The sequence below is a fragment of the Saccopteryx leptura genome, chromosome 6 (assembly GCF_036850995.1).
Source record: "Saccopteryx leptura isolate mSacLep1 chromosome 6, mSacLep1_pri_phased_curated, whole genome shotgun sequence".
Lineage (NCBI taxonomy): Eukaryota > Metazoa > Chordata > Mammalia > Chiroptera > Emballonuridae > Saccopteryx > Saccopteryx leptura.
In genome coordinates, this window is record NC_089508.1 from 34,050,403 (window position 1) to 34,071,106 (window position 20,704).

Here is a 20,704-nt window from a genome sequence, read left to right on the forward strand (position 1 = left end):
CTCTCTCTCTCTTTCTTTCTTTTTGTGTGTGACAGATACAGAGAGACAAAGTGAGGGACAAATAGGGACAGATAGACAGGAAGGGAGAGAGATGAGAAGCATCAATCCTTTGTTGTGGCACCTCAGTTGTTCATTGATTGTCTTCTCGTATGTGCCTTGATGGTGGGGGGGGGGGGCTACAGGAGAGCGAGTGACCCCTTGCTCAAGCCAGCAATCTTGAGCTCAGGCCAGCAACCTTGGGCTTCAAGCCAAGAACCTCTGGGCTCAAGTCAGTGACCATGGGGTCATATGTCTATAATCCCATGCTCAAGCCAATGACCCCACACTCAAGCTGGCGAGCCTGCAGTCAAGCCAATGACCCCAGAGGTTTCAAACCTGGGTCCTCTGCGTCCCAGTCTGATGCTCCTATCTACTGCACCACTGCCTGGTCAGGCTGGGCCTCTTCTATATAGCATTTTAGACTGAGAAAGTCTAGATTTACATCAATCATATATATATTTTAAATTCACTGACTGAATTTTAGAGAGAGGAGAGAGGAGAGAGGGAGAGAGAGAGAGAGAGAGAGAGAGAGAGAGAGAGGCATTCATTTGTTGTTTCACTTACTTATGCATTCATTGGTTGATTCTTGTATGTGCCCTGACCAGGGACAGGGATCGAACTTGCAAACCTTGGTATTTGGGGACAATGCTCTAACTGATTGAGCTAATCAGCCAGGACTCACATCAGTCATATTTTAAAAAAATGATCTGTTTTATGAAGGTATTTCAATCTGAGAAAAGGATATATGCTGGAATACACCAGAATTGCCTATATTTGCTTAGTTATGTTCTTCATATGCTATTTTCAAGATACATTTGGAATTATATGTAATACCAACATCAATTATTAGGAAATGTCTACCATAAATCAACAGTGTGGATTCCAGACAATTAAATATTCATCTCTCTATATTAGACAATTAAATATATGAATCTTTCAATGGTGTTTTGCCCTTTATAGTAAGGTAATAAAAATATATAAAGTATATCAAGTTTTTTTTTTTACATACAAAAGTACCATAATAAGAAAGTAAAATGGACAGAATTATAGAATTTTAGTCCAGAACAGATTAAGGTTAAAATGTAACCTCCTCTGCCTGACTAGGTGGTGGCGCAGTGGATAGAGCGTTTGACTGGGATGCAGAGGACCCAGGTTCGAGACCCGGAGGTCGCCAGCTTGAGCATGGGCTCATCTGGTTTGAGCAAAGCTCACCAGCTTGGACCCAAGGTTGCTGGCTTGAGCAAGGGGTATTCGGTCTGCTGAAGGCCCACGGTCAAGGCACATATGAGAGGGTGATCAATGAACAGCTAAGGTGTTGCAATGAAAAACTGGTGATTGATGCTTCTCATCTCTCTTCATTCCTGTCTGTCCCTATCTATCCCTCTCTCTGACTCTGTCTCCGTAAAAAAAAAAAAAAAAGTAACCTCCTCGATCCCCCCCCCCCCCCCGCCACCAACAGCTCCTTTATCTTATACTGTTTCTCAGAATTGAGTAATGCACTTGAGGCATGGCCAGAGCCAGTGGTAGGTAGGAAACAAAGCCTAGACAACATGGTGAATTTCTTTTATAGAGTTTCAGGCTTGCTCTGTGTTTTTGGAACTCTTGGAGTTGTCTTATTTTTTTCTCAGAAGTTAATTTTTGTCTTTTTAAGATATGTATCTACATCAGGATAATTTTTAGGTGCTTGAAGTTTATATGGAAGGACAGGTCACTGGTCAGGTCCAAATTCAAATAACATATCCCATCCCCCAGACCCCCTTTTATTTTTAGTGGGTTCTTTCTACTCCTCAGGGCTAGAAAGCCTGGATTAGGGTGATATTCAACAGCATGGGTTCCATAAAGGCTGGTCATTTAGCTATGGACATCTCCAGAACTAAACATCCAGGCAAACACAAGTTGTGAAGAATCTAAAAAGAATATCTTTTGAAAATATGTCTCACAGCCTCTACTACAATGTCCTCGAGAAAGAAATAAAATCAGGAGGAAAGAAGAGAACCTTTAAAGGTGAGATGATATAAAAGCTACTGTTTCTCAGGTTACTGGCAAGATGCTGTGCCCAAGGTTTGATCTGTGTTGTGTCTAGTTTGAGCCTAAGCTGGGGTTTATAGGCATGAGAGCATACCTGTGAAATGGTAGAGCAGAGTCCTACCGAGAAGGCACTCATCTTAAGGATGAAGAATCAGGGTATACAGTGATGAACTTTACTCAGTGACAAGGTGGTGATGAGAGGGAATGATGATTTCAGGTGACAGATACATCATGGTATCCACCACTCAGATTTGTTTCCTAGTTTTGTCTCTACCAGGCTAATATTTCAGAATTACTAAAAGCAGGCAACCTCTGGTGAACCGGAAATAGTGCCTGGTGAAAGACAGTTGAGGCCCTGGCCGGTTGGCCCAGTGGTAGAGCGTCGGCCTGGCGTGCAGGAGTCCCGGGTTCGATTCCCAGCAAGGGCACACAGGAGAGGCGCCCATCTGCTTCTCCACCCCTCCCCCTCTCCTTCCTCTCTGTCTCTCTCTTCCCCTCCCACAGCCGAGGCTCCATTGGAGCAAAGATGGCCCAGGCGCTGGCGATGGCTCCTTGGCCTCTGCCCCAGGTGCTAGAGTGGCTCTGGTCGTGACAGAGCGACCCCCCCCCCCCATGGGCAGAGCATCGCCCCCTGATGGGTGTGCCGGGTGGATCCCGGTCGGGCGCATGTGGGAGTCTGTCTGACTGCCTCCCCGTTTCCAGCTTCAGAAAAATACAAAACAAACAAACAAACAAACAACAAAAAAAGAAAGACAGTTGAATAGTGGTGTTGCATGGTAGTGGGATGCTCAGAAAGAACAGATTTGCTTTTGAATACATGAGACACAACTGGAGAATCATAGAAATACTTGGAGAATTTAGCAGAAGGCTGACTTAATTTAGTAAATAAGCTGTTAGAAATAGTCTATAATTATAGTCAACACGTCTCCCTTTGAAATTCCAAGTGAGCAAAGCTTGGAGAAACTCAGGTTACATAACGATACAAAAATAAATACAGAAGCCCTAGAAAACAACTGTACTTAAACTTCAAAGAATCAGTTAGTGATAATTTTGACATTCTCTCTTACTCATCTCACCCATGTCTTGCCTGTCTTTTTTGAAACAGCAAAAGTGTGAATGGGAATAAAACACCATCGCCATTAGTTCCACGAGACTAAAGACAACTCTAACAAAAAAGTTCCCTGCAAACTTAATATAACCATAGAAAAGCAAACTATTTCTCCTGTTGTAATAGACATTCCAGAAAAATGTCTGTTCCTAATAGACACAGATATCTCCATAATTTTTTGGCTTCTGAAGAATAAAATATGCGAAAATTATGATATTTAATTTTTGTCTTTTTAGCAAAAATCCCATCTAGTTAGTACTCCCAAAATTAATATTTGCACAATAACAACTTAAGAATAAAATCTAATACTTACTTGTCTCCCACAATTCCCAAGTTGATTGTGGGGTAACCATGTTCCTGAATTGTGGCTAAGAGGGTTGAACGATTGCTGTCTCGAATCTTTCCTGGTAAGAGGTCATCTTCAGGATTTAGCAGCTACAAAGCCAAAAAAACCACCACAAATTATATTCTTAGGATAATGTTGCCTATTGTTAATGGGGAAAAAAAATAGATCTAGTAAACAGAGTTTAGCATATCCAGTCCCTACAACAGTATTTGGTACATAGAAGATATATGCTCAAAGGATCTTTAAATATTGAAAATATAGGAAATATCCTGCAGAAAGGTAAATGGTGACTGGACAGCAGACCAAATATTACACAAGCTTTGGCTACAATTTGACAATAGTGCTCTGGAGATACTGGCTTTCCAAGTGGTTGCTTACTAGGGCAAACTAAATAAAACAACTTTGATTTTAACTCCCAATATTATTTCTCAATTTGTTTTTCATTGACAACATTTGAGGTAGAGACTATGTGACAAAATATTGTCAAATCTGAAGAGAATAATCATTTACCTTTTCTTTAAGGCTTTTAGTTTCTTTTCTGAAGTGGAATCAACAATACCTAAGAAGTTAGACTAATTTGACAGGGAAGGAGACAGATATTATGTCTCTTCATCAGCAAACTTAAATAAATAATACTTAACTACACATATTCATAATTCCATGTCTCTGAATTGAATCACCTTTAGAGATTTAATATCTACTATTATATGTCTATAAAGGAAAGTACAAGAAGCTTATTCTATGTTAGGATGTTAAAATGAGGCAGTGTGGTATAGTAGAAAGAGCTTGGGATTCAAATGAAGTTCAAATTTAAGTTGCCCAAACGTTATGCCTTAATTTTCTCATTTATATTATATGGTGTGGGCAAAAGTAGGTTTACAGTTATAATACAAATAAATAATACAATAATAAATTATGATACAAGAATGAACTATTTAATGTACTCACAACTATAAACCTACCTCTGTCCACCCCTGTCTTGCAATAACTACATTATAGTAATTATTAGGATTGATTGAGATAATGAATACTCGGTTAATATAAATAGACAATAAACAAGATTCTTTCCTTTCTTTGTGATATATTAAAAAATCTATTTTTCCCTTAATTGTTCTCATACTGTTATCCCTAGATGCCAGTATAGATAAAATTAATTTATAATGTGAATATGGATTTAGATTTATTTGATTATAAAATAATTAAAAGTAGGGGGTCCATGCATACACACACATAACATACAACTTTAGTTTATATATTAATTTTAAGATGCACTTTGATTTCAGAAATATTATAAAATGAATAACCGTATATATTTAAAGTGAGAAAAATATGGAATATTATCTTAGGAGGGTGAAGGCCAGCCTGCACATTTAGATGATAAAGCTGTTAATATAGCTAATACCCAGGGCTTCGTATCTCAGTTCTAAACAATAACCTTTAGCCCCTTCAATCTTCCTTCTGACTCATAAGTGATATCATGTGGCTGGCCCTCTGGCTTTATGTTGGAAAAGTAGTAACTTTGCAACTAACTATCCCCTTATATTAACTTAAGAAAAACTCTGATGTCTTATTCAGTGTCACCTAGGAGTCTTCCCTTCTGCTACTGCACTAATTTAACTTAATCATATGCCACGTGACATTGCAGCCAACTTTCATCCTTAGTTACTGGCAGAGCTTGGAAAATTGCTATTGTAGTGCATTAATATAGATTAATTTTCTGATCTTAATTAACATGTTTATTGAAATTATTTTAATTTTAGAAAGGCCACGGCTTATAGCTCTTTAATGCCATTTATAAGATAACTTGTTTCAGAAGGAATACTGTGCAGTTACATAATTTTTTTTTCACAAAAGGGTAGTTCCTACCACTAAGTAAGACTCCTCTACTATTAGGGTGCTTTCTTTGCCATTCATGCTTGTCTGCTATTTTGGCTGTCAACAGTTTCAGAAATAACAGGACAAGTAGAGATCACTGGAGAGTAATTTGTCTATAAAATTGACATAATGAAATAATAAATAAACCAGGGGATAGAATTTACAGTTAACTTCAAGTATTTTCAAAGAAAGCATACAGAATTGAATGAAATATAAGGCTAAGTATACTAGAATAAATTCACAATATTCCCCTTTAAAAAATGGAATCTTAGGCCTTGGCTGGGTAGCTCAGTTGATTCGAGTGTCGTCTACAAACCAAGGTTGTGGGTTCATTCCCCAGTCTGGGAACACACAAGAAACAACCAAATGAATGTATAAATAAGTGGAACAACAAATTGATCTCTCTCTTTCTCTTTCTCTTTCTCTCCCCCCTCCCACAACCATGTCTAGATTGATTGGAACTATAGTAATTGGCCCCAGGCACTGAGGATGAGTCCAGTGGCCTCTGCCTCAGGCACTAAAAATAGCTCAGTTACCAAGCAATGGAGCAACACATCCCAGATCGGCCAAGCATCACCCCACAGTGGGCTTGCTGAGTGGATCCCAGTTGGGCCCCATGTGGGAGTCTGTCTCTCTGCCTTACTTTCTCTCTCTTAAATAAAAAAAATACAAAGGAAACAAAAGTAGTTGCAGGGACAGTACACCAGCCATAAGCAACGACATTTCATAGATAAGTTAAATTGGTATTTAACAGCAAGGATCCTGGCTTTGGGTTCAAAATGGTAGACTGGGAAACTCCTGAGTTCATATTCTCTTACTGACACCAAAAACTACAACTACATATAGAACCATCTCTGAAAATGATCTGAAGACTAGCAGAACAGATTTTCTACAACTATGGATATATGTGTGCATATATATGGATATGTATACACAGACACACACACATATACATATATACCTACACATATAAACATATACACATACATACACCCAAACATATATAAGGTCAGACTGAGACAGGACACACACACACACACACACACACACACACACACACACACAGTCAGACTGAAACATGAAACAGGTAGGAGGTGTAGAAACTCAGTCTAGTTAAGACCCACAGAGTTCCCAAACTCGCCATGTGGTGACTAGTAAGTAGGAGTGATATCACAACCACAAGGTCCACCTGATAATATAGGAGCCTCTATCTTATCTGGCTTTGAGAACCAGTGAGGGTTAGGTCTGGGAGAGCTAAAGGCCTATAGGAAACCAATGTTGCACTCTTCCTGAGTCCTAGTGAACAGGTAGCAGTTTGAAAAGCACCTGAGTCATACATGAAGGTAACTAATTTTAGGGCATCTGCTGAGGGACAAGGATCTGTTGGAACTTTTTCCAAAGTTTGAAGTGCTGGTGAGAACCACTCTCCTCCTTTTAATTCTCCTTTCACTTACCTGGTCTGATGCTGGCAGATGCCACTTCTGACATTAACCTTGCTAACACTGTCACCTTGTGTTAGTGTTTCTCTGAGGACTCATCCAGGCTGGGAACTATCCAAAATGGTTCCTACTCTGCTACACCTGGTAGATGGCCTCAGTGGCACATAGCAAGGTGTTTGCAGCCAGCCACCCCAAAGGACTGCCTTCTACACCAGAGCACCTGCAACAGGTGCAGCCAGCTGGCTAGAAACAAGCCTCACCTGCCAGTATGTCCATAGAAGTTGTGGCCCAACCACAACAGAAGGCAACACTAGTTCATACAGGGAATCCCTCTGGAGCACCTGGCTCTGGTGACAAGGAGGGATTCCACCACTGGGCCCCACAGAAAACCTTCTAAATAAGGCCACTTTCAGACCAGAGACAGCTGATCTAACTGTTACACAGAAACAAACAGGTAGCCTGACCAGGCAGTGGCACAGTGGACAGAGCATCGGACTGGGATGTGGAGGAGCCAAGTTCAAGACCCCAAGGTCGCCAGCTTGAGCATGGGCTCATGTGGTTTGAGAAAAGCTCACCAGCTTGGACCCAAGGTTTCTGACTCGAGCAAGGGGTCACTCGGTCTGCTGTAGTCCCCTGGTCAAGGCACATATGAGAAATCAATCAATGAACAACTACTAAAGTGCCACAACGAAAAACTGATGATTGATGCTTCTCATCTCTCTCTGTGCCTGTCTGTCTGTCCCTATCTATCCCTTCCTCTGACACTCTCTGTCTCTGTAAAAAACAACAACAAACAAACAAAAAAATCCAAATAGGTAAAATGAAGAGACAAAAGACTATGTTTCAAACAAACAAACAAACAAACAAACAAACATCACCAAAAAACCAAGATAAAACCCCAGAAAAAGAATAAAATGGAGGCAAAGTGTCTACTAGGTAGAGAGTTGAAAATAATAGTTATAAAGATGCTCATCAAACTGCAGAAAAGTGGATAAACTCTGAGAACTTCAACAAAGAGATAAAAATTGTAAAAAAAAAACCTATCAAAACTGAAGAATATAACAACTGAAATAAAAAATACACTAGACAGAATCAAGAGATCAGAAGATGCAGTATAATGGATCAGCAATCTGGAAGACAGGATAGTGGAAATCACCCAATTGGAAGATCAAAAAGAATTAAAAAAAAAAAAAAAGGATAGCATAAGGGACCTCTGCAACAATGTCAAGTGTATTAACATTTGCATCACATGGTTGCCAAAAGGAGAAGAAAGAGATAAAGAGATGGAAAGCCTATTTACAAAAATAATGGCTGAGAACTTCCCTAACCTGGTGAAAGAAACAAACATCCTAGTCCAGGAGGCATAGAGAGTCCCAAGCAAGATGAATCCAAGAGACCCACACTGAAACACGTTATAATTAAAATGTTAAAAGTTAAACATAAAGAGATAATCTTAAAAGTTGCAAGAGAAAAACCACTACTTACATACAAGGGAATGTCCATAAAAGACTATCAACTGATTTTTCAACAGGAACTGTGCATGATATATTCATGATGAAAGGGAAAATCTACAACCAAGAACACTTGACCCAGCAAGGTTACTATTCAGAACTGAAAATGCAATAAGGGTTTCCCAAACAAGCAAAAGCTGAAGGAGTTCATCACTAAACTGGCATTACAGAAATGTTTAAGGGCATTATTTTCTTTATTTAATTTTTTCCCTCTTTTTTAAGTGAGAGGAGGGGAGATAAAGAGACAGACACTTGCATGCACCCTGACCAGGTTCTAATCGGCAACCTGTCTGTGGCCAATGCTCAAATCAACTGAGCTACTTTTAGCATCTGAGACTGATGCACAGTGCTGGGCCAATGCTCAAACTAATTGAGTCACTGGCTGTAGGAGGAGAAGCAGGAAAGAAGTGGGAGAGGGAGGGAGAGAGAAGCATATGATTGTTTCTCTTTTGTGCTGGAAATTGAACCTGGGATGATCATACGCTAGGCCAATGCTCTAAAGGGCATTCTTTAAGTAAAAAAGAAAAGGCCCAAACTAGAAATAAGAAAATATATGTAACCCTCCAAAAAACAATAAAAACTTCACTAGTAAAGGCAAACATACAGTAAATGTAGTAGATTACCACTTATAAAGCTAGTGTGGAAACAATTAAAATGGCAACAACTAATTATCTATCAATAATTACTTTAAATGTAAGTGGACTAAGTGCTCCATTCAAAAGACATAGGGTGGCTGAATGAATAATAAAACAAGACCCTTACATATGCTGTCTACATGAGACTCACTGCAGCTCGAAAGATACACACAGACTGAAAATAAAGGGATAGAATAAGATATTACAAGAAAATAAAAATCAAAGCTGAGATAGCAATACTTTTACCAATCAAAATAGACTTTAAAACAAAGGCTATAACAACATATAAAAAAGGATTCAGCAATTCCACTTCTGATTGCTTATCCAAAGAAAACCAAACACTAATTCCAAAAGATACATGCACTCCTCCTATGTTCATTGCAGCATTATTTACAATAGCCATGATATGGAAGCTACCTAAATGTCCATCAATAGATAAATGGATAAAGAGGAAGTGACACACACACACACACACACACACACCACACACACACACACGTATATTACTCATACACAAAAAAGAATGAAATCTTGCCATTTGAAACAACATGAATGGACTTAGGTATTATGCCTAGTGGAGTGAATCAGAGAAAGACAAATATTCTATATGTGGTGAAAGACAAATTTTCACTTATACGTGGAATCTAAAAAACAAATGAACAAACAAAATAAACAGACTCAGAGATACAGAGAACAAACTGAGAGTTGCCAGAGGGTTAAAAGGTGGGGGGATGGGCAAAATAATGAAGGGGATTAAGAGATAAAAATGTATAGTTACGACATAAATAAGTCACGGGGATGTAAAGTACAGCATAGGGGACACAGTCAATAATATTGTAGTAACTTTGTATGGTGACAAATGGTTACTTTCTGTGGTGATCACTTCATAAGGTATATAAATGTCAAATCACTGTTGTACACCTGAAACTAATATAATATTTTATGTCAATTGTACTTTAATTAAAAGAGCTTTACACTCAAGAATGGGGAAAAAAACAAACAAAGTAAAACAAAATATAACCCATTATCTCCACACCTTGCTACTTTCCTATCTACCACATTTAAATGTCAATTTCCTGTTTCTGTAATTGTCAATGGTACCACTGTCTTCCAGCTTTCAAAAACTTAAGCTTTGATTCCTTTTTTCCCATTGTGGTCCACTATCTTCCTAAATGTCTCAATCATTAAGAATATCCTAATCCATCTCCTCCTTGACCGACATTTTCATTCACTCTTTTACAATACTACTCCCCCGTCCCCACCCAATTTCAGGTATTCAATATGTCTGAATATCTGTAAAAGTCTTACATTTGGTTATCTTGCATACAAACCCTTGCCTTCTGAGAAATAAAACAGAAATATCAAATTGCAAAATTGTACTATTACTTGCATAACAGGTAAACTATACCAAACTGTAGTTATATAGCTCAAACTACCTTAAAAGTCAAATTGTTTTAACATAAGCTTGTTCAGAATTATATACTCCAACATAAGACCATGGACAAATTAAGACCATGGTAACTCTACATGGATTCATATGCTCCAAAGATAAGACTGTTTTTAGCAACTCACCTATTTGACAAAATCTGACCAGTCTCTGCCTAGACTTTGCAAAATTTTACCTTTAAACTACCCCATGACCAACTCTAGTCCTCAAAATCCTATAAGTATCCTTATGTAACTTCTCCCTTTTGAGATACTATTGAGACTCAGTAAAGGTGATGTTTACCCTTGCTCAGAACGTTCATATACAGTATCCAGCTTTTGTGAAATCAACAAACTTCCTTGGTTGTCCTTGTGTTAGAACTTTGATAGTCATAGAGGCCCCACCAAAACTTAGGCAAGACCCCTTGCTACCAGTAGTCTCATACTAGTTACATTGTACTCCAGTGGGGACTCATGAGCCTCCTTGTTAGGGAATTCTTTGTCTATGATAATAAGTCCGGCACTTATATTAGGCTCTGCTCCTTTTTTGTTGAGCTCCCAAAGCTAGCTGATATTCATTTTGTTTGTTGTAAGAATAAAGTGCCCAAGACTTCTTGGCTATTTGATTAAATTTGTCTAATTTTTGTTTTTAGATTGCTGGGAAAAAATATGAGGGAAATCTTAAGGTAAAGAGAAGGAAAAATGAAGGAAACTGTCATCTAGTTTACTTTGAAATATGTTTTAGCTTCATTTTTTTCCATAAAGGTCACCAGTGAGGTCATCTGCCAAGAGAGAGAAAGTAGGGCTACTACTGAAGTTTATAGAGGGTATATGAATAAATGATCTAGTTCAGGAATGCGCTTGGGAATCAACAAGGCAGTTACATCAGAATTACTGAGCAACTTTAAGTGCCAGGTTAACATTAAATTGCAGAAATTTGTAGTGGGTCAGGTTATTACACTTATGAAATTTTCAGTAATATTTTTCTGCTTGGGAGCAAAAATGTAGGTGGAGGATAGAATTATCCAGTTTTGTATTAGCACAGTAGGCAAAGGAATAGATTAGAGGAGTGTAGCTAACTGAAATGTTAGTGAAGGAACTTTAAAGTACTGAGCCATAGTCTTTAATGTGGACAAGAAGTATAATATAGCTAGAAAAAAGTAATGCACTATTTAACCTGATAGATTTCAGAGACTGCCACTAAAAAGTTGGAGAAATGAAATTTAAGAAAGCTCTAGTGAGAAGTATTGTAGCATAGTGGGAAAAAGTCATTACAGCCAAAAGACTTATAATGTGAAACAGGGCTATATCACTTACACAAAATATATTAGGCAAGTTGCTTTGTTTTTGAGTGTCAATTTTCTGTATAATTACACTAGCCTCATAGTATGGCATAGTTATAAAGTTCATAGCAGAGCTGAGCATAGTAGGCACTCAACTTCCTATTTCTTCTCTTATTAGCAGGGACAAAGATATAAAGATTCTAGCTTTATAATAGCAGCTGCTGTGGAAGGCCCCAAAGAACATTAGAAAAAAGTTTCTAGACAGACTGTATATATCTAAAGTTCAAACTTGTTTGTATAGACCTCCGCTATTGACAGTAACCAAGAAAATTATTTTAAAATGGCATAGAATAAGCAAAAACATAGTAGAGATAAATACACTTACTTCTCTCTCTCTCTCTCTCTCTCTGTGTGTGTGTGTAAAAAGAGAGAGAGAGAACATAAATGAATGAATGGGTTATGAAACATGGTTGAAGGTAACTGAAATAGTAACTTCAAAAATAGAAGACCAGCATCTACTGAAAGAATAATTATTGCTAGCACTTTAGTTAAGTAGATAATAAGCATACAATCTTGACTTCCCAAAGATAATGGCAACTGACTGACTGATATTCAGTAAAGAACTGTAGGTCACTAGCTAAAGGTTCAAGGGGACAAGAATATATTTTATAAATAAAGAGATGATGTCATCAAGAGTCAAAATTAGAAAATACAACTGGAATCTATAAAGGTTGGTAAAGAAGAGAAAGATACAACTGCTTCCTAAGTATAAAACTTAAATCTCTTGTCTTTTTTTTTTTTTTTTTTTACAGTGACAGAGATAGAGTCAGAGAGAGGGATAGATAAGGACAGATAGACAGGAACGGAGAGAGATGAGAAGCATCAATCATTAGTTTTTCGTTGCGACACCTTAGTTATTTATTGATTGCTTCCTCATATGTGCCTTGACCGTGGGGCTGCAGCAGACCGAGTAACCCCTTGCTTGAGCCAGCGACCTTGGGTCCAAGCTGGTGAGCTTTGCTCAAACCAGCTGAGCCCACACTCAAGCTGGCGACCTTGGGGTCTTGAACCTGGGTCCTCCGCATCCCAGTCCGACGCTCTATCCACTGCGCCACTGCCCGATCAGGCTCTTGTCTTTTATTTGTACTCATTTTGTAGGTGACTTTATCTAGTCTCATGATTTTACATACTATGTATAGCCTAAAAAAAAAAGCAAACCAAAATCCCCACTATGTATATGTTGGTAACTTCCAAATATATGTCTTCATGTCTGTTCTTTCTCCTAAGCACCAGATTAGATATGTTAATCGCCTATTCAATTATTTCTACTAGGATTTCTAGTAAGTATCTCAAAATTAACATGTCCAAAATAGAATCTCTGGTTTCTATTGCCTAAATCTTTCTCACTGAGAAAATAACTATCCTTAGAATTGCTCAGGTCAAAATGTTGGGAATTCATCTTGACTCCTCACTTTCTCTTAGCTTTGAATTCACTAACAAATCCTATTAGCTTTATCTTCAAAATATATCCTGGATCTGGTTACCTCTCACCACCTCCACCACTACCACTCTGATCCAGATCTTTTGCTGGAGGATTTAGCAGATCCTTCTGACTAGTCTCCCTGCTTTTTTCCTTTTCTTTCTTATATGACATACCATATCGAAGCCAGAGTAAACCTTTTAAAAATTAACACGTTACTTTTTTAAAGAAGACATTATATTCCACATTATGTTTTCCTTCCTCAAAATGGGCTATTTAGAATAAAATGATCTTGTTTCTATTACCTCTCCAATCTCATCTCCTTTTATTTTGCTCCTTTCCCTCTATACTTCAGCCACATTGACCTCTTTGCTGTTCCTCAAACATGACAAGCATGCTCCTTACCTCAGGGCTTTTCTGTTTGCTGTTCCTGATGTTTGGAACACAATTCCCTTCATATGACATATGCCCTCAATGCCTTCTGATTTCCACTTTAATTTCACCTTATCAGTGAGGTCTGATTACCCTATATAAAATAGAAGACTCTATCAATCAGGTCCAGACAGGAAATCCAAAAGTCCTCCAGGTATTTCAAAGGAAGGGGGTGGGAGAAAGGAGGATTTAATACAGGGAATTGGTTACAAACGTGTTGAGAGGGTTGGAGAAACAAAAGGAGAAAAGTGTGTTACCAAAGATCAGTAACTGCAGGAAGTCACCATCATCCCCTGTTGGGGCAAGTGATATAACGGACTGTTAAGGAGTTATAATTCTGGTAATTTTTTTTCCACTTTCTAATATCATGTTAATGCACTCCAGTGAAAAACCTAACAGTAGCACAGCTGGAAAGTCAGCCTGGGAAATAGTTTTCAGGCTTCTAGCCTTATTGTTTAGGAGAGATTATAAAAGGGCTAAAGTGGAGTAAGTTTCAACAGATAAATATCTGACATATACCTCTTCTACTACCACTCTTTTATCACCTGATATTTACACTATTTGTTTGTTTATTGAATAATCCTCGTCTAAATCCCCCCACCCCATTAGAACATAAATTCTGTAAGAGCAGGAATCTGTCTACCTTGCTTGCTGCTATATCCCCAGTAGTCAGAACAGTGGTGGCATCAGTATGACAGCATCTTAAGGGGGAAGGGGTGGTGGGAGTAGTCTGCAGTAGTGGAGAGGAACATTTCATCATTGATCTTATTTAGAATTCCCAGTGCATGGTGATAATAAAAAGCAAAATGACTTGTAGTCAGTTCTATTATTGGTTTCTAATTTTCTACAGATAATTCATCTGTATAGGATAAAGGATTAACAAAACCTTCCTCCATCTTTAAGGACAAATATGACCTTGGGTTAACTTTCTAGCTCCATTCCTCTAGAAATTTGATAAAGATGAATTGTCTACTTTTTATTAGACAACATTTTTAAATAGAAATAATGACAAAAAAGATAACTTGCATATGTACTGAAAGGAACTACAAATGAACTGGTTCACAATACAGTGTATTTACAACTTATAAGAGAACCCCTAAGGGGCATTCCAGCCCTGTAATTAGTTGCTCAAAAATATTGAATAAGCCGGGTGGATCCCGGTCGGGCGCATGCGGGAGTCTGTCTGACTGTCTCTCCCTGTTTCCAGCTTCAGAAAAATGAAAAAAAAAAGAAAAAAAAAATTGAATAAGTGCATGATTTGGGAAACATATGCCTATAATTAGGTAATTACTGGATGTTATTAACTAAATTTTAACATAGTTTGTTGAAATCAACAAGAGTCTACAGAAGCTACTCTATGGTAATTATAGTGTATAATTGTACTGCCCCAATTTTGAAATAACTCCCTCATCCTGAACAAGTTCATGTAGTCATAAAATACTGGACAAGTTTTAAGTATGGTATACATAGACATCTTGCATGACATTCTTGGGTTGCCTGAGGCCACTGTTCTGCTTACCAATATGTCGCACTGGATTCAAGAAGCGGACATATGTGAGGACTTATATGTTAGGGGAAATCAGAAATAATACTTAAGGAGAGCTGTGTTATGAATGACTAAATTATAGACTTGCCACATTGATAGACCAGTGTAATTTCTTTTGGCCTTTCTGAACATAAATGAATGAGTTTTCCTATTGTTTTTTGGCGATATAAGGATCTTAAGCCTTCAGAAGAGATACTACGCTTTATTTATCTCTTTTATCCCCAGTTTTCAGTATAGTGCTATTCATAGAGGTACCCAGAAACATTTGTTGAACTAAACTATATGATCATAGAGAATCATAACAACTAATTTTGGGTGGGAGTAGGGGAGGAATGTTGAGCTAAGTCAAACGAGAGAGTATAGAATTAAGAAGCATTATTCCCTTGGGAAACCATGGTAATACAGCAGGCCAGAGAAAGTAAAAGAAGGAGGTCATACAGAATTTAGCAAAGCCTCTCCCAGAATTATCAAGTCCATGAAGGCAGGAAACTAGAACTACTTAAATTCCATAATGTAAGTATCATCTCTGTTCTCATCCTATCACCTTCCCCTACCACCAGTAAATAGTTTTAATAAAGAGTGTAAAGGAAAGCTTTAAAAAATACTACCAATATACTCTGGGGATAACTGAGAATATTAGTCTAGTTTTGCAAAAGCATCAGGAAGAATATAAGAAATACAGTTGAAACAAAGTTGCCTAACAACTAGTTATTTATGAGTTTTCCCAAACCCCATGAACTCACATAGATATATAAAGTATATAAATAAATCACAATTAGGAATAGTTTATTAAGTTTAAAATGAGTTACTTTCTGACAGTATCAGTTGGTCCTAGGGATATTAAAATCATCAGTATATAATCAACTGAAAAGAGTGTTTGCTTTGGGTCAACCACTAGTTTCAGGGGATGACTAGTATATACACACTGGGGAGCAAGCATACCTAGAATGTTGATTTTCTTCTCTGTTAGCAAAACAAAATATTCTATTTGTTTCTTTTGTTCTTTCCAAAAGAACTATAAGGATAATACTGAGATCCTTGAAAATGTTAATTTCCAAGGCTCTGAGAAATTAAAAATAATGGTAACAAATGTCTTATTTTCAGAGCAAAGTTAGAGCTTAAAAGAGAAAAAAGAAAATCCTGTTATTCTTTCTATAAGTCATAAGGTCGCAAGGAATTAATTTTAAAAATAACAATAGTTTTTGATTATGATATTAGGCTTTGAATTTCCAGCAGATTCACTTTTTAAAATTCCTCGTTTGACCTTAGAGCCTCCAATTGAATTTTTGTATAACCTAAGCAAAGCAAGGAATAGGAAGTTTTTCAAGAGTTCTCAGAAAAAGATTGATTAAATTCACCTTCCAAAATCAGGGCTGAGATGACATTTGACACATTCTAAACAGCATGCCAGTAGAGATGCTATCTTTAGAGAACACAAACCCTGATTATCAAACCCTTCCTGGTGATAAAGTTCTCATGAACACTAGCAAGAAGAAGGCTAGCCATCGTATCCCAATTCACTAAATTATTTCCAACATAGAGGTGGCCTACATCACAGCAGCAGAGTGGGCACAATTTACTTTCCTAATACACTCAGTATTGAATTTGCACAGTTGAATACAGCTACCATATTAGTCAACATTCTTTGTTTATACATGCTGCATGTATGGAAAGGCAACTGGTTGTAATATTTCATTCTAATAAATGGAAGGGATCATTTATATCTAATTTCTAATTCTTTCTTCTCATTTGCCGTACTGAGATCAATTTTTATTTCCCTGTTGTAAGAATGTGGTAATATCTATAATCCATAATATTCTATTTACAACATAGATGTCAGAAATGCTGTTATCTGAAAGTTCCATTCCTCCACCTTCCTTTTTACCTCATTCCCTGTTGACATGACTGCAACCACCGGAAACTTATTCACTTCAACCTCCGTGACACCTACAGTTGCCAGAAGACCAATCTCTGAGGGGCCCATGTGGGTTCCTTTGGCCAACACGCATTCCCCTCTTTTAATGTCATGGCCGATGGGTCTGAAAGTCAAAGCAGAACCATAAGCATGATAGGCACCAAGAATAATATTTTCTCAACTCAGAGGGAAACTTAGTGTAAGAAAAAGAGGATCCTTATTGGGAGAAAAATGTCAAGAGATGAGGCAGGAGTAGAATAATGAAATTAAAAGATTCTAAAAACTCGATGCTTTTAAAATTAAAAATATTAAATCACACAACAGAAGACAGAAATCAGATTTGTATCTATTAGCACTAAACAGAAATATCTTACTTCATATTTGAAAATTATTTTACAAATTGCTTTGTACCACATTACTGTCAAAAACACCAACTGCAAACTTTATTTGCTGTAAGGCAAGAAATTACATGGCATTAATGATAAAAAGTCTATAGCTTGTCAGTTTAGTGGTGAGGAGAATAATGTTAATGAGATTACAGTCATGGAGATAATTTCCACTTGGGCCATTTAGGTTGGTCCTGTTATGTGTACACAGAAGTCCATTCACCTTGGCCTCCTAACACAGGGATGGGAGAAGCATAGCTTTGTTACAATGCTATTTGAGCATATTAGTATTAAGGAAATCAGGAGAATTATATTCCATTGTAAGAATAATAATTTAAAGTATATGCCCTACTTATGATAGGACAAATGGTTTCATCTTTGCTTTTGATTATTTCATTTGCCTTTACCATCTCCATAAAATGTAGGCAGGGTAGACATGGGATATAGAGTTCAGAAAATTCATTTTCCTACTTGCTGAAAACCCTGAACGCTAATGGTTAATTGACTAAACTCTGGAACCCTGCTGAGTTCATGATTATGAAGGAACAAAAGTTGGCTACACATTCTATATGTTATGAACTTACCTGATATCTTGGCCTGGCCGAGCTTGCACCAGAATTCGTACTTCAAGTTCCTCAGTGCCCTATAAGAAGAAGTCATGTAATTTCAAACAGAACAATCTAATAGAATTTCTGATCAATACAATTTAGCTAGTCAGATACTTTTATCATCAGATAGGCCCAGAATAGATACAAATACAGGGAAATAGAAAATCATTCAATAAACCCTTTGAACATTTTGAATTTCTACCACAGAATCCTGAAATATTAGGTTTGATGCCAAGGAATAAATATTTTCACACTTTAAAAAATATACTGATTAAAATAGTGATATCCACCTATCTTTATATACCTACATACATATATACACAGGGTGGATAAAAATAGGTTTACAATTGTTCAAATGAAAAATAATAAAATTATTAAATAATAATTCAAGAATAAACTCAGTGTTTTGCAGACTCACAACTTTAAATCTACTTTTGCATCACTCTGTGTATATATTTGGCTGCCCTAATAGTGCAGTGAATGTGTATGGAGATAACCTATCTCTTCTGTTCCTATGAATCACGGGTTCAGTACTATACAAAGGTTCCCAAATAGATGCAGAAATTTCAGTGAAGGACTTATAGTTTTCCTGGTAATAAATTTCTGTAAATTAATAGGGATCATCAATTTTACATTTATGGGCTGTGAATAATATTGTGACACTGGGACTGTGTTTTGTCATCGAGCAGAGTGTGGATGCATGTGTTCTGCATTTCAATGCTCTGCTGGCTTCCCTGATGCAAATAAATCTGCTGGACAGTTTTAACATCAAGCAATGTGATCTGTATGCCAGGAGTTGAATTTTATAAGCCTTATGTGTAGGAAGATGATTAAAAAAATCCCCAGATCAAGAAAAGTGGCTCTTTCAGTATGGCCAAATTTTACTCTATGCCAGACCAGGAGAATATTACTTTCAACTCCAGCTTTTAAAATATATCTTTAACTTCTTCACAAAACAAAATAAGAGACAATCATAAAACCTCAGTTGAAACTATTTTTTTTTATTGGTAGCTGATCCTCTGGTTTCAATAGTTGTCACTAGTTTCAGTGAGATGAAGGCTTGCTTAGACCAAAGCAGATCCAGGGACTCTTTATTTCAGGTAATAGAGGGGGGAGTGTGCATCAATTTAATATTTCCAGGCTGCCATTTGGTGGCACAGATTTTTCCTGAAATATGGATACCACAGCTGAGTGCCATTTGGTTCAAATGTCTGGCTTAGTGTAATATTCAAGAACTTGACCAAGTGTTCTTTGTTAAATTCTTCTCTATTAAATTCTCTGTCACATTTTATTTGAAGCTAGGGTGGATGAACAAATTTCTCAGCTAGAATGCATGTCAACAATTAATACCTCTGCTCTTCTATCTTGAGTTGGTTTCCTTGTTTGCATGTGAAATTTCTTAGATCAAAGTGTGGTTCAAATTCTGCTATAATCACAGTAATGATCATAAATACGTCTCTTATAATCAAAGATTTTTCAAGCCTAGGGCAATCCCTTATTTAATGGAGACCCGTACATCATATTGTAAGATCCTAACATAACCAAAAAACACTGGGTTAATCCCATAAATATTGCAGAAAACAGGCATGACTTAGAAGACTGCCACAGGAAGGCAGCAGTAAGACCTGGTGATGACGTACATCATCGGACTCCCTGATAAGTTCAGTATCTTCTACTTGTACTACTGCGTCAGCACCGCAGGGGATTGGAGCACCTGTTGTAACCCGCATGACCTGTCCAGGCATGACTGTCTGAGTTGGCTGGAAATACAAACAGGTAAGAAGAGTTGATTTAGTCTACTGCTGCAAAAGAAAAGTAGCATTTTCCTGCAGGAGATGAAACATTTTTTAGAAACAAACCATAAAAGGAAAATCTTACAGTCCTCTTCACTTTGGGCAATGTAATAAAAGTTATCCATAAACAGGTACACTCACACCAAGAGCCTTTAAGTTGATATATGGTAATGACCATTAGATGTCTTTTTTGGTGCCCTGTTTTCCTTTTGAAGAACTTCCACTTACATCTGATTTGGCACTATTGTCTCTCATTCAAATAATGTGAATTTTCTTAATACATGTAAAATGATTTGATTCTTTAAGAAAAAAATACCATGAAACATGATTTTATTAATGACAATTATGAAAAAATCAGCACATTCGTCATCTACTAGAGTTCTGATATTTGAGAAATGTCATAATTTGTAACTAAACCTCTTGCTTAAATATAGGCAAGTTAGAAAAATCATTCAAATTATTGCTTTTGAAAATCTTTCTAAAACCTATTATTTCATCTTCTAATTGATAATAAGTACAGCAAATATAATTAAAGTAATTTTAAAATGATTCCTGTGTCTGTAGTGATTTGGGTGAAACATTATATCTGAGATTTTCACTGTCTGAACTCTCATATAAATGGTATAGAAGACTGACTACAGGCTCTGCCTGGAAAACTTCTCTTAGCACAGGAAAAAGCTTATTTCTGCAAGAGCCATCTGATAGGTTTGCTCTGGCCTCAAAGAGTCACTTGTCATTGGCCATGATTTAGACCAGAATTGGGGAAAATGCTTCAAATGTCCCTGAAAATAAAATTCTAGGGAAATATTAAGTTCCCAATAATAAAAGATCTTTCCAAAGATATTTGCTTCATAA

General features: G+C 37.1%; 1 protein-coding gene across 8 annotated transcripts in view; it reads right to left on the bottom strand.

Moving 5' to 3' along the window:
* Positions 1-20,704, bottom strand: part of GPHN (gephyrin) — a 509,895-nt gene that overhangs the window by 45,961 nt on the left and 443,230 nt on the right. For 4 of the 8 annotated variants that reach the window (XM_066388097.1, XM_066388095.1, XM_066388090.1 and 1 more), the window contains 4 exons: positions 19,682-19,816; positions 18,033-18,091; positions 17,033-17,186; positions 3,489-3,610 (listed from right to left, as the gene is read on the bottom strand). In XM_066388097.1, the coding sequence (XP_066244194.1) occupies positions 3,489-3,610; positions 17,033-17,186; positions 18,033-18,091; positions 19,682-19,816 (470 nt within the window). The remainder of the gene's footprint in view (positions 1-3,488; positions 3,611-17,032; positions 17,187-18,032; positions 18,092-19,681; positions 19,817-20,704) is intronic. The other 4 variants (XM_066388096.1, XM_066388098.1, XM_066388093.1 and 1 more) reach the window with 1 other exon arrangement.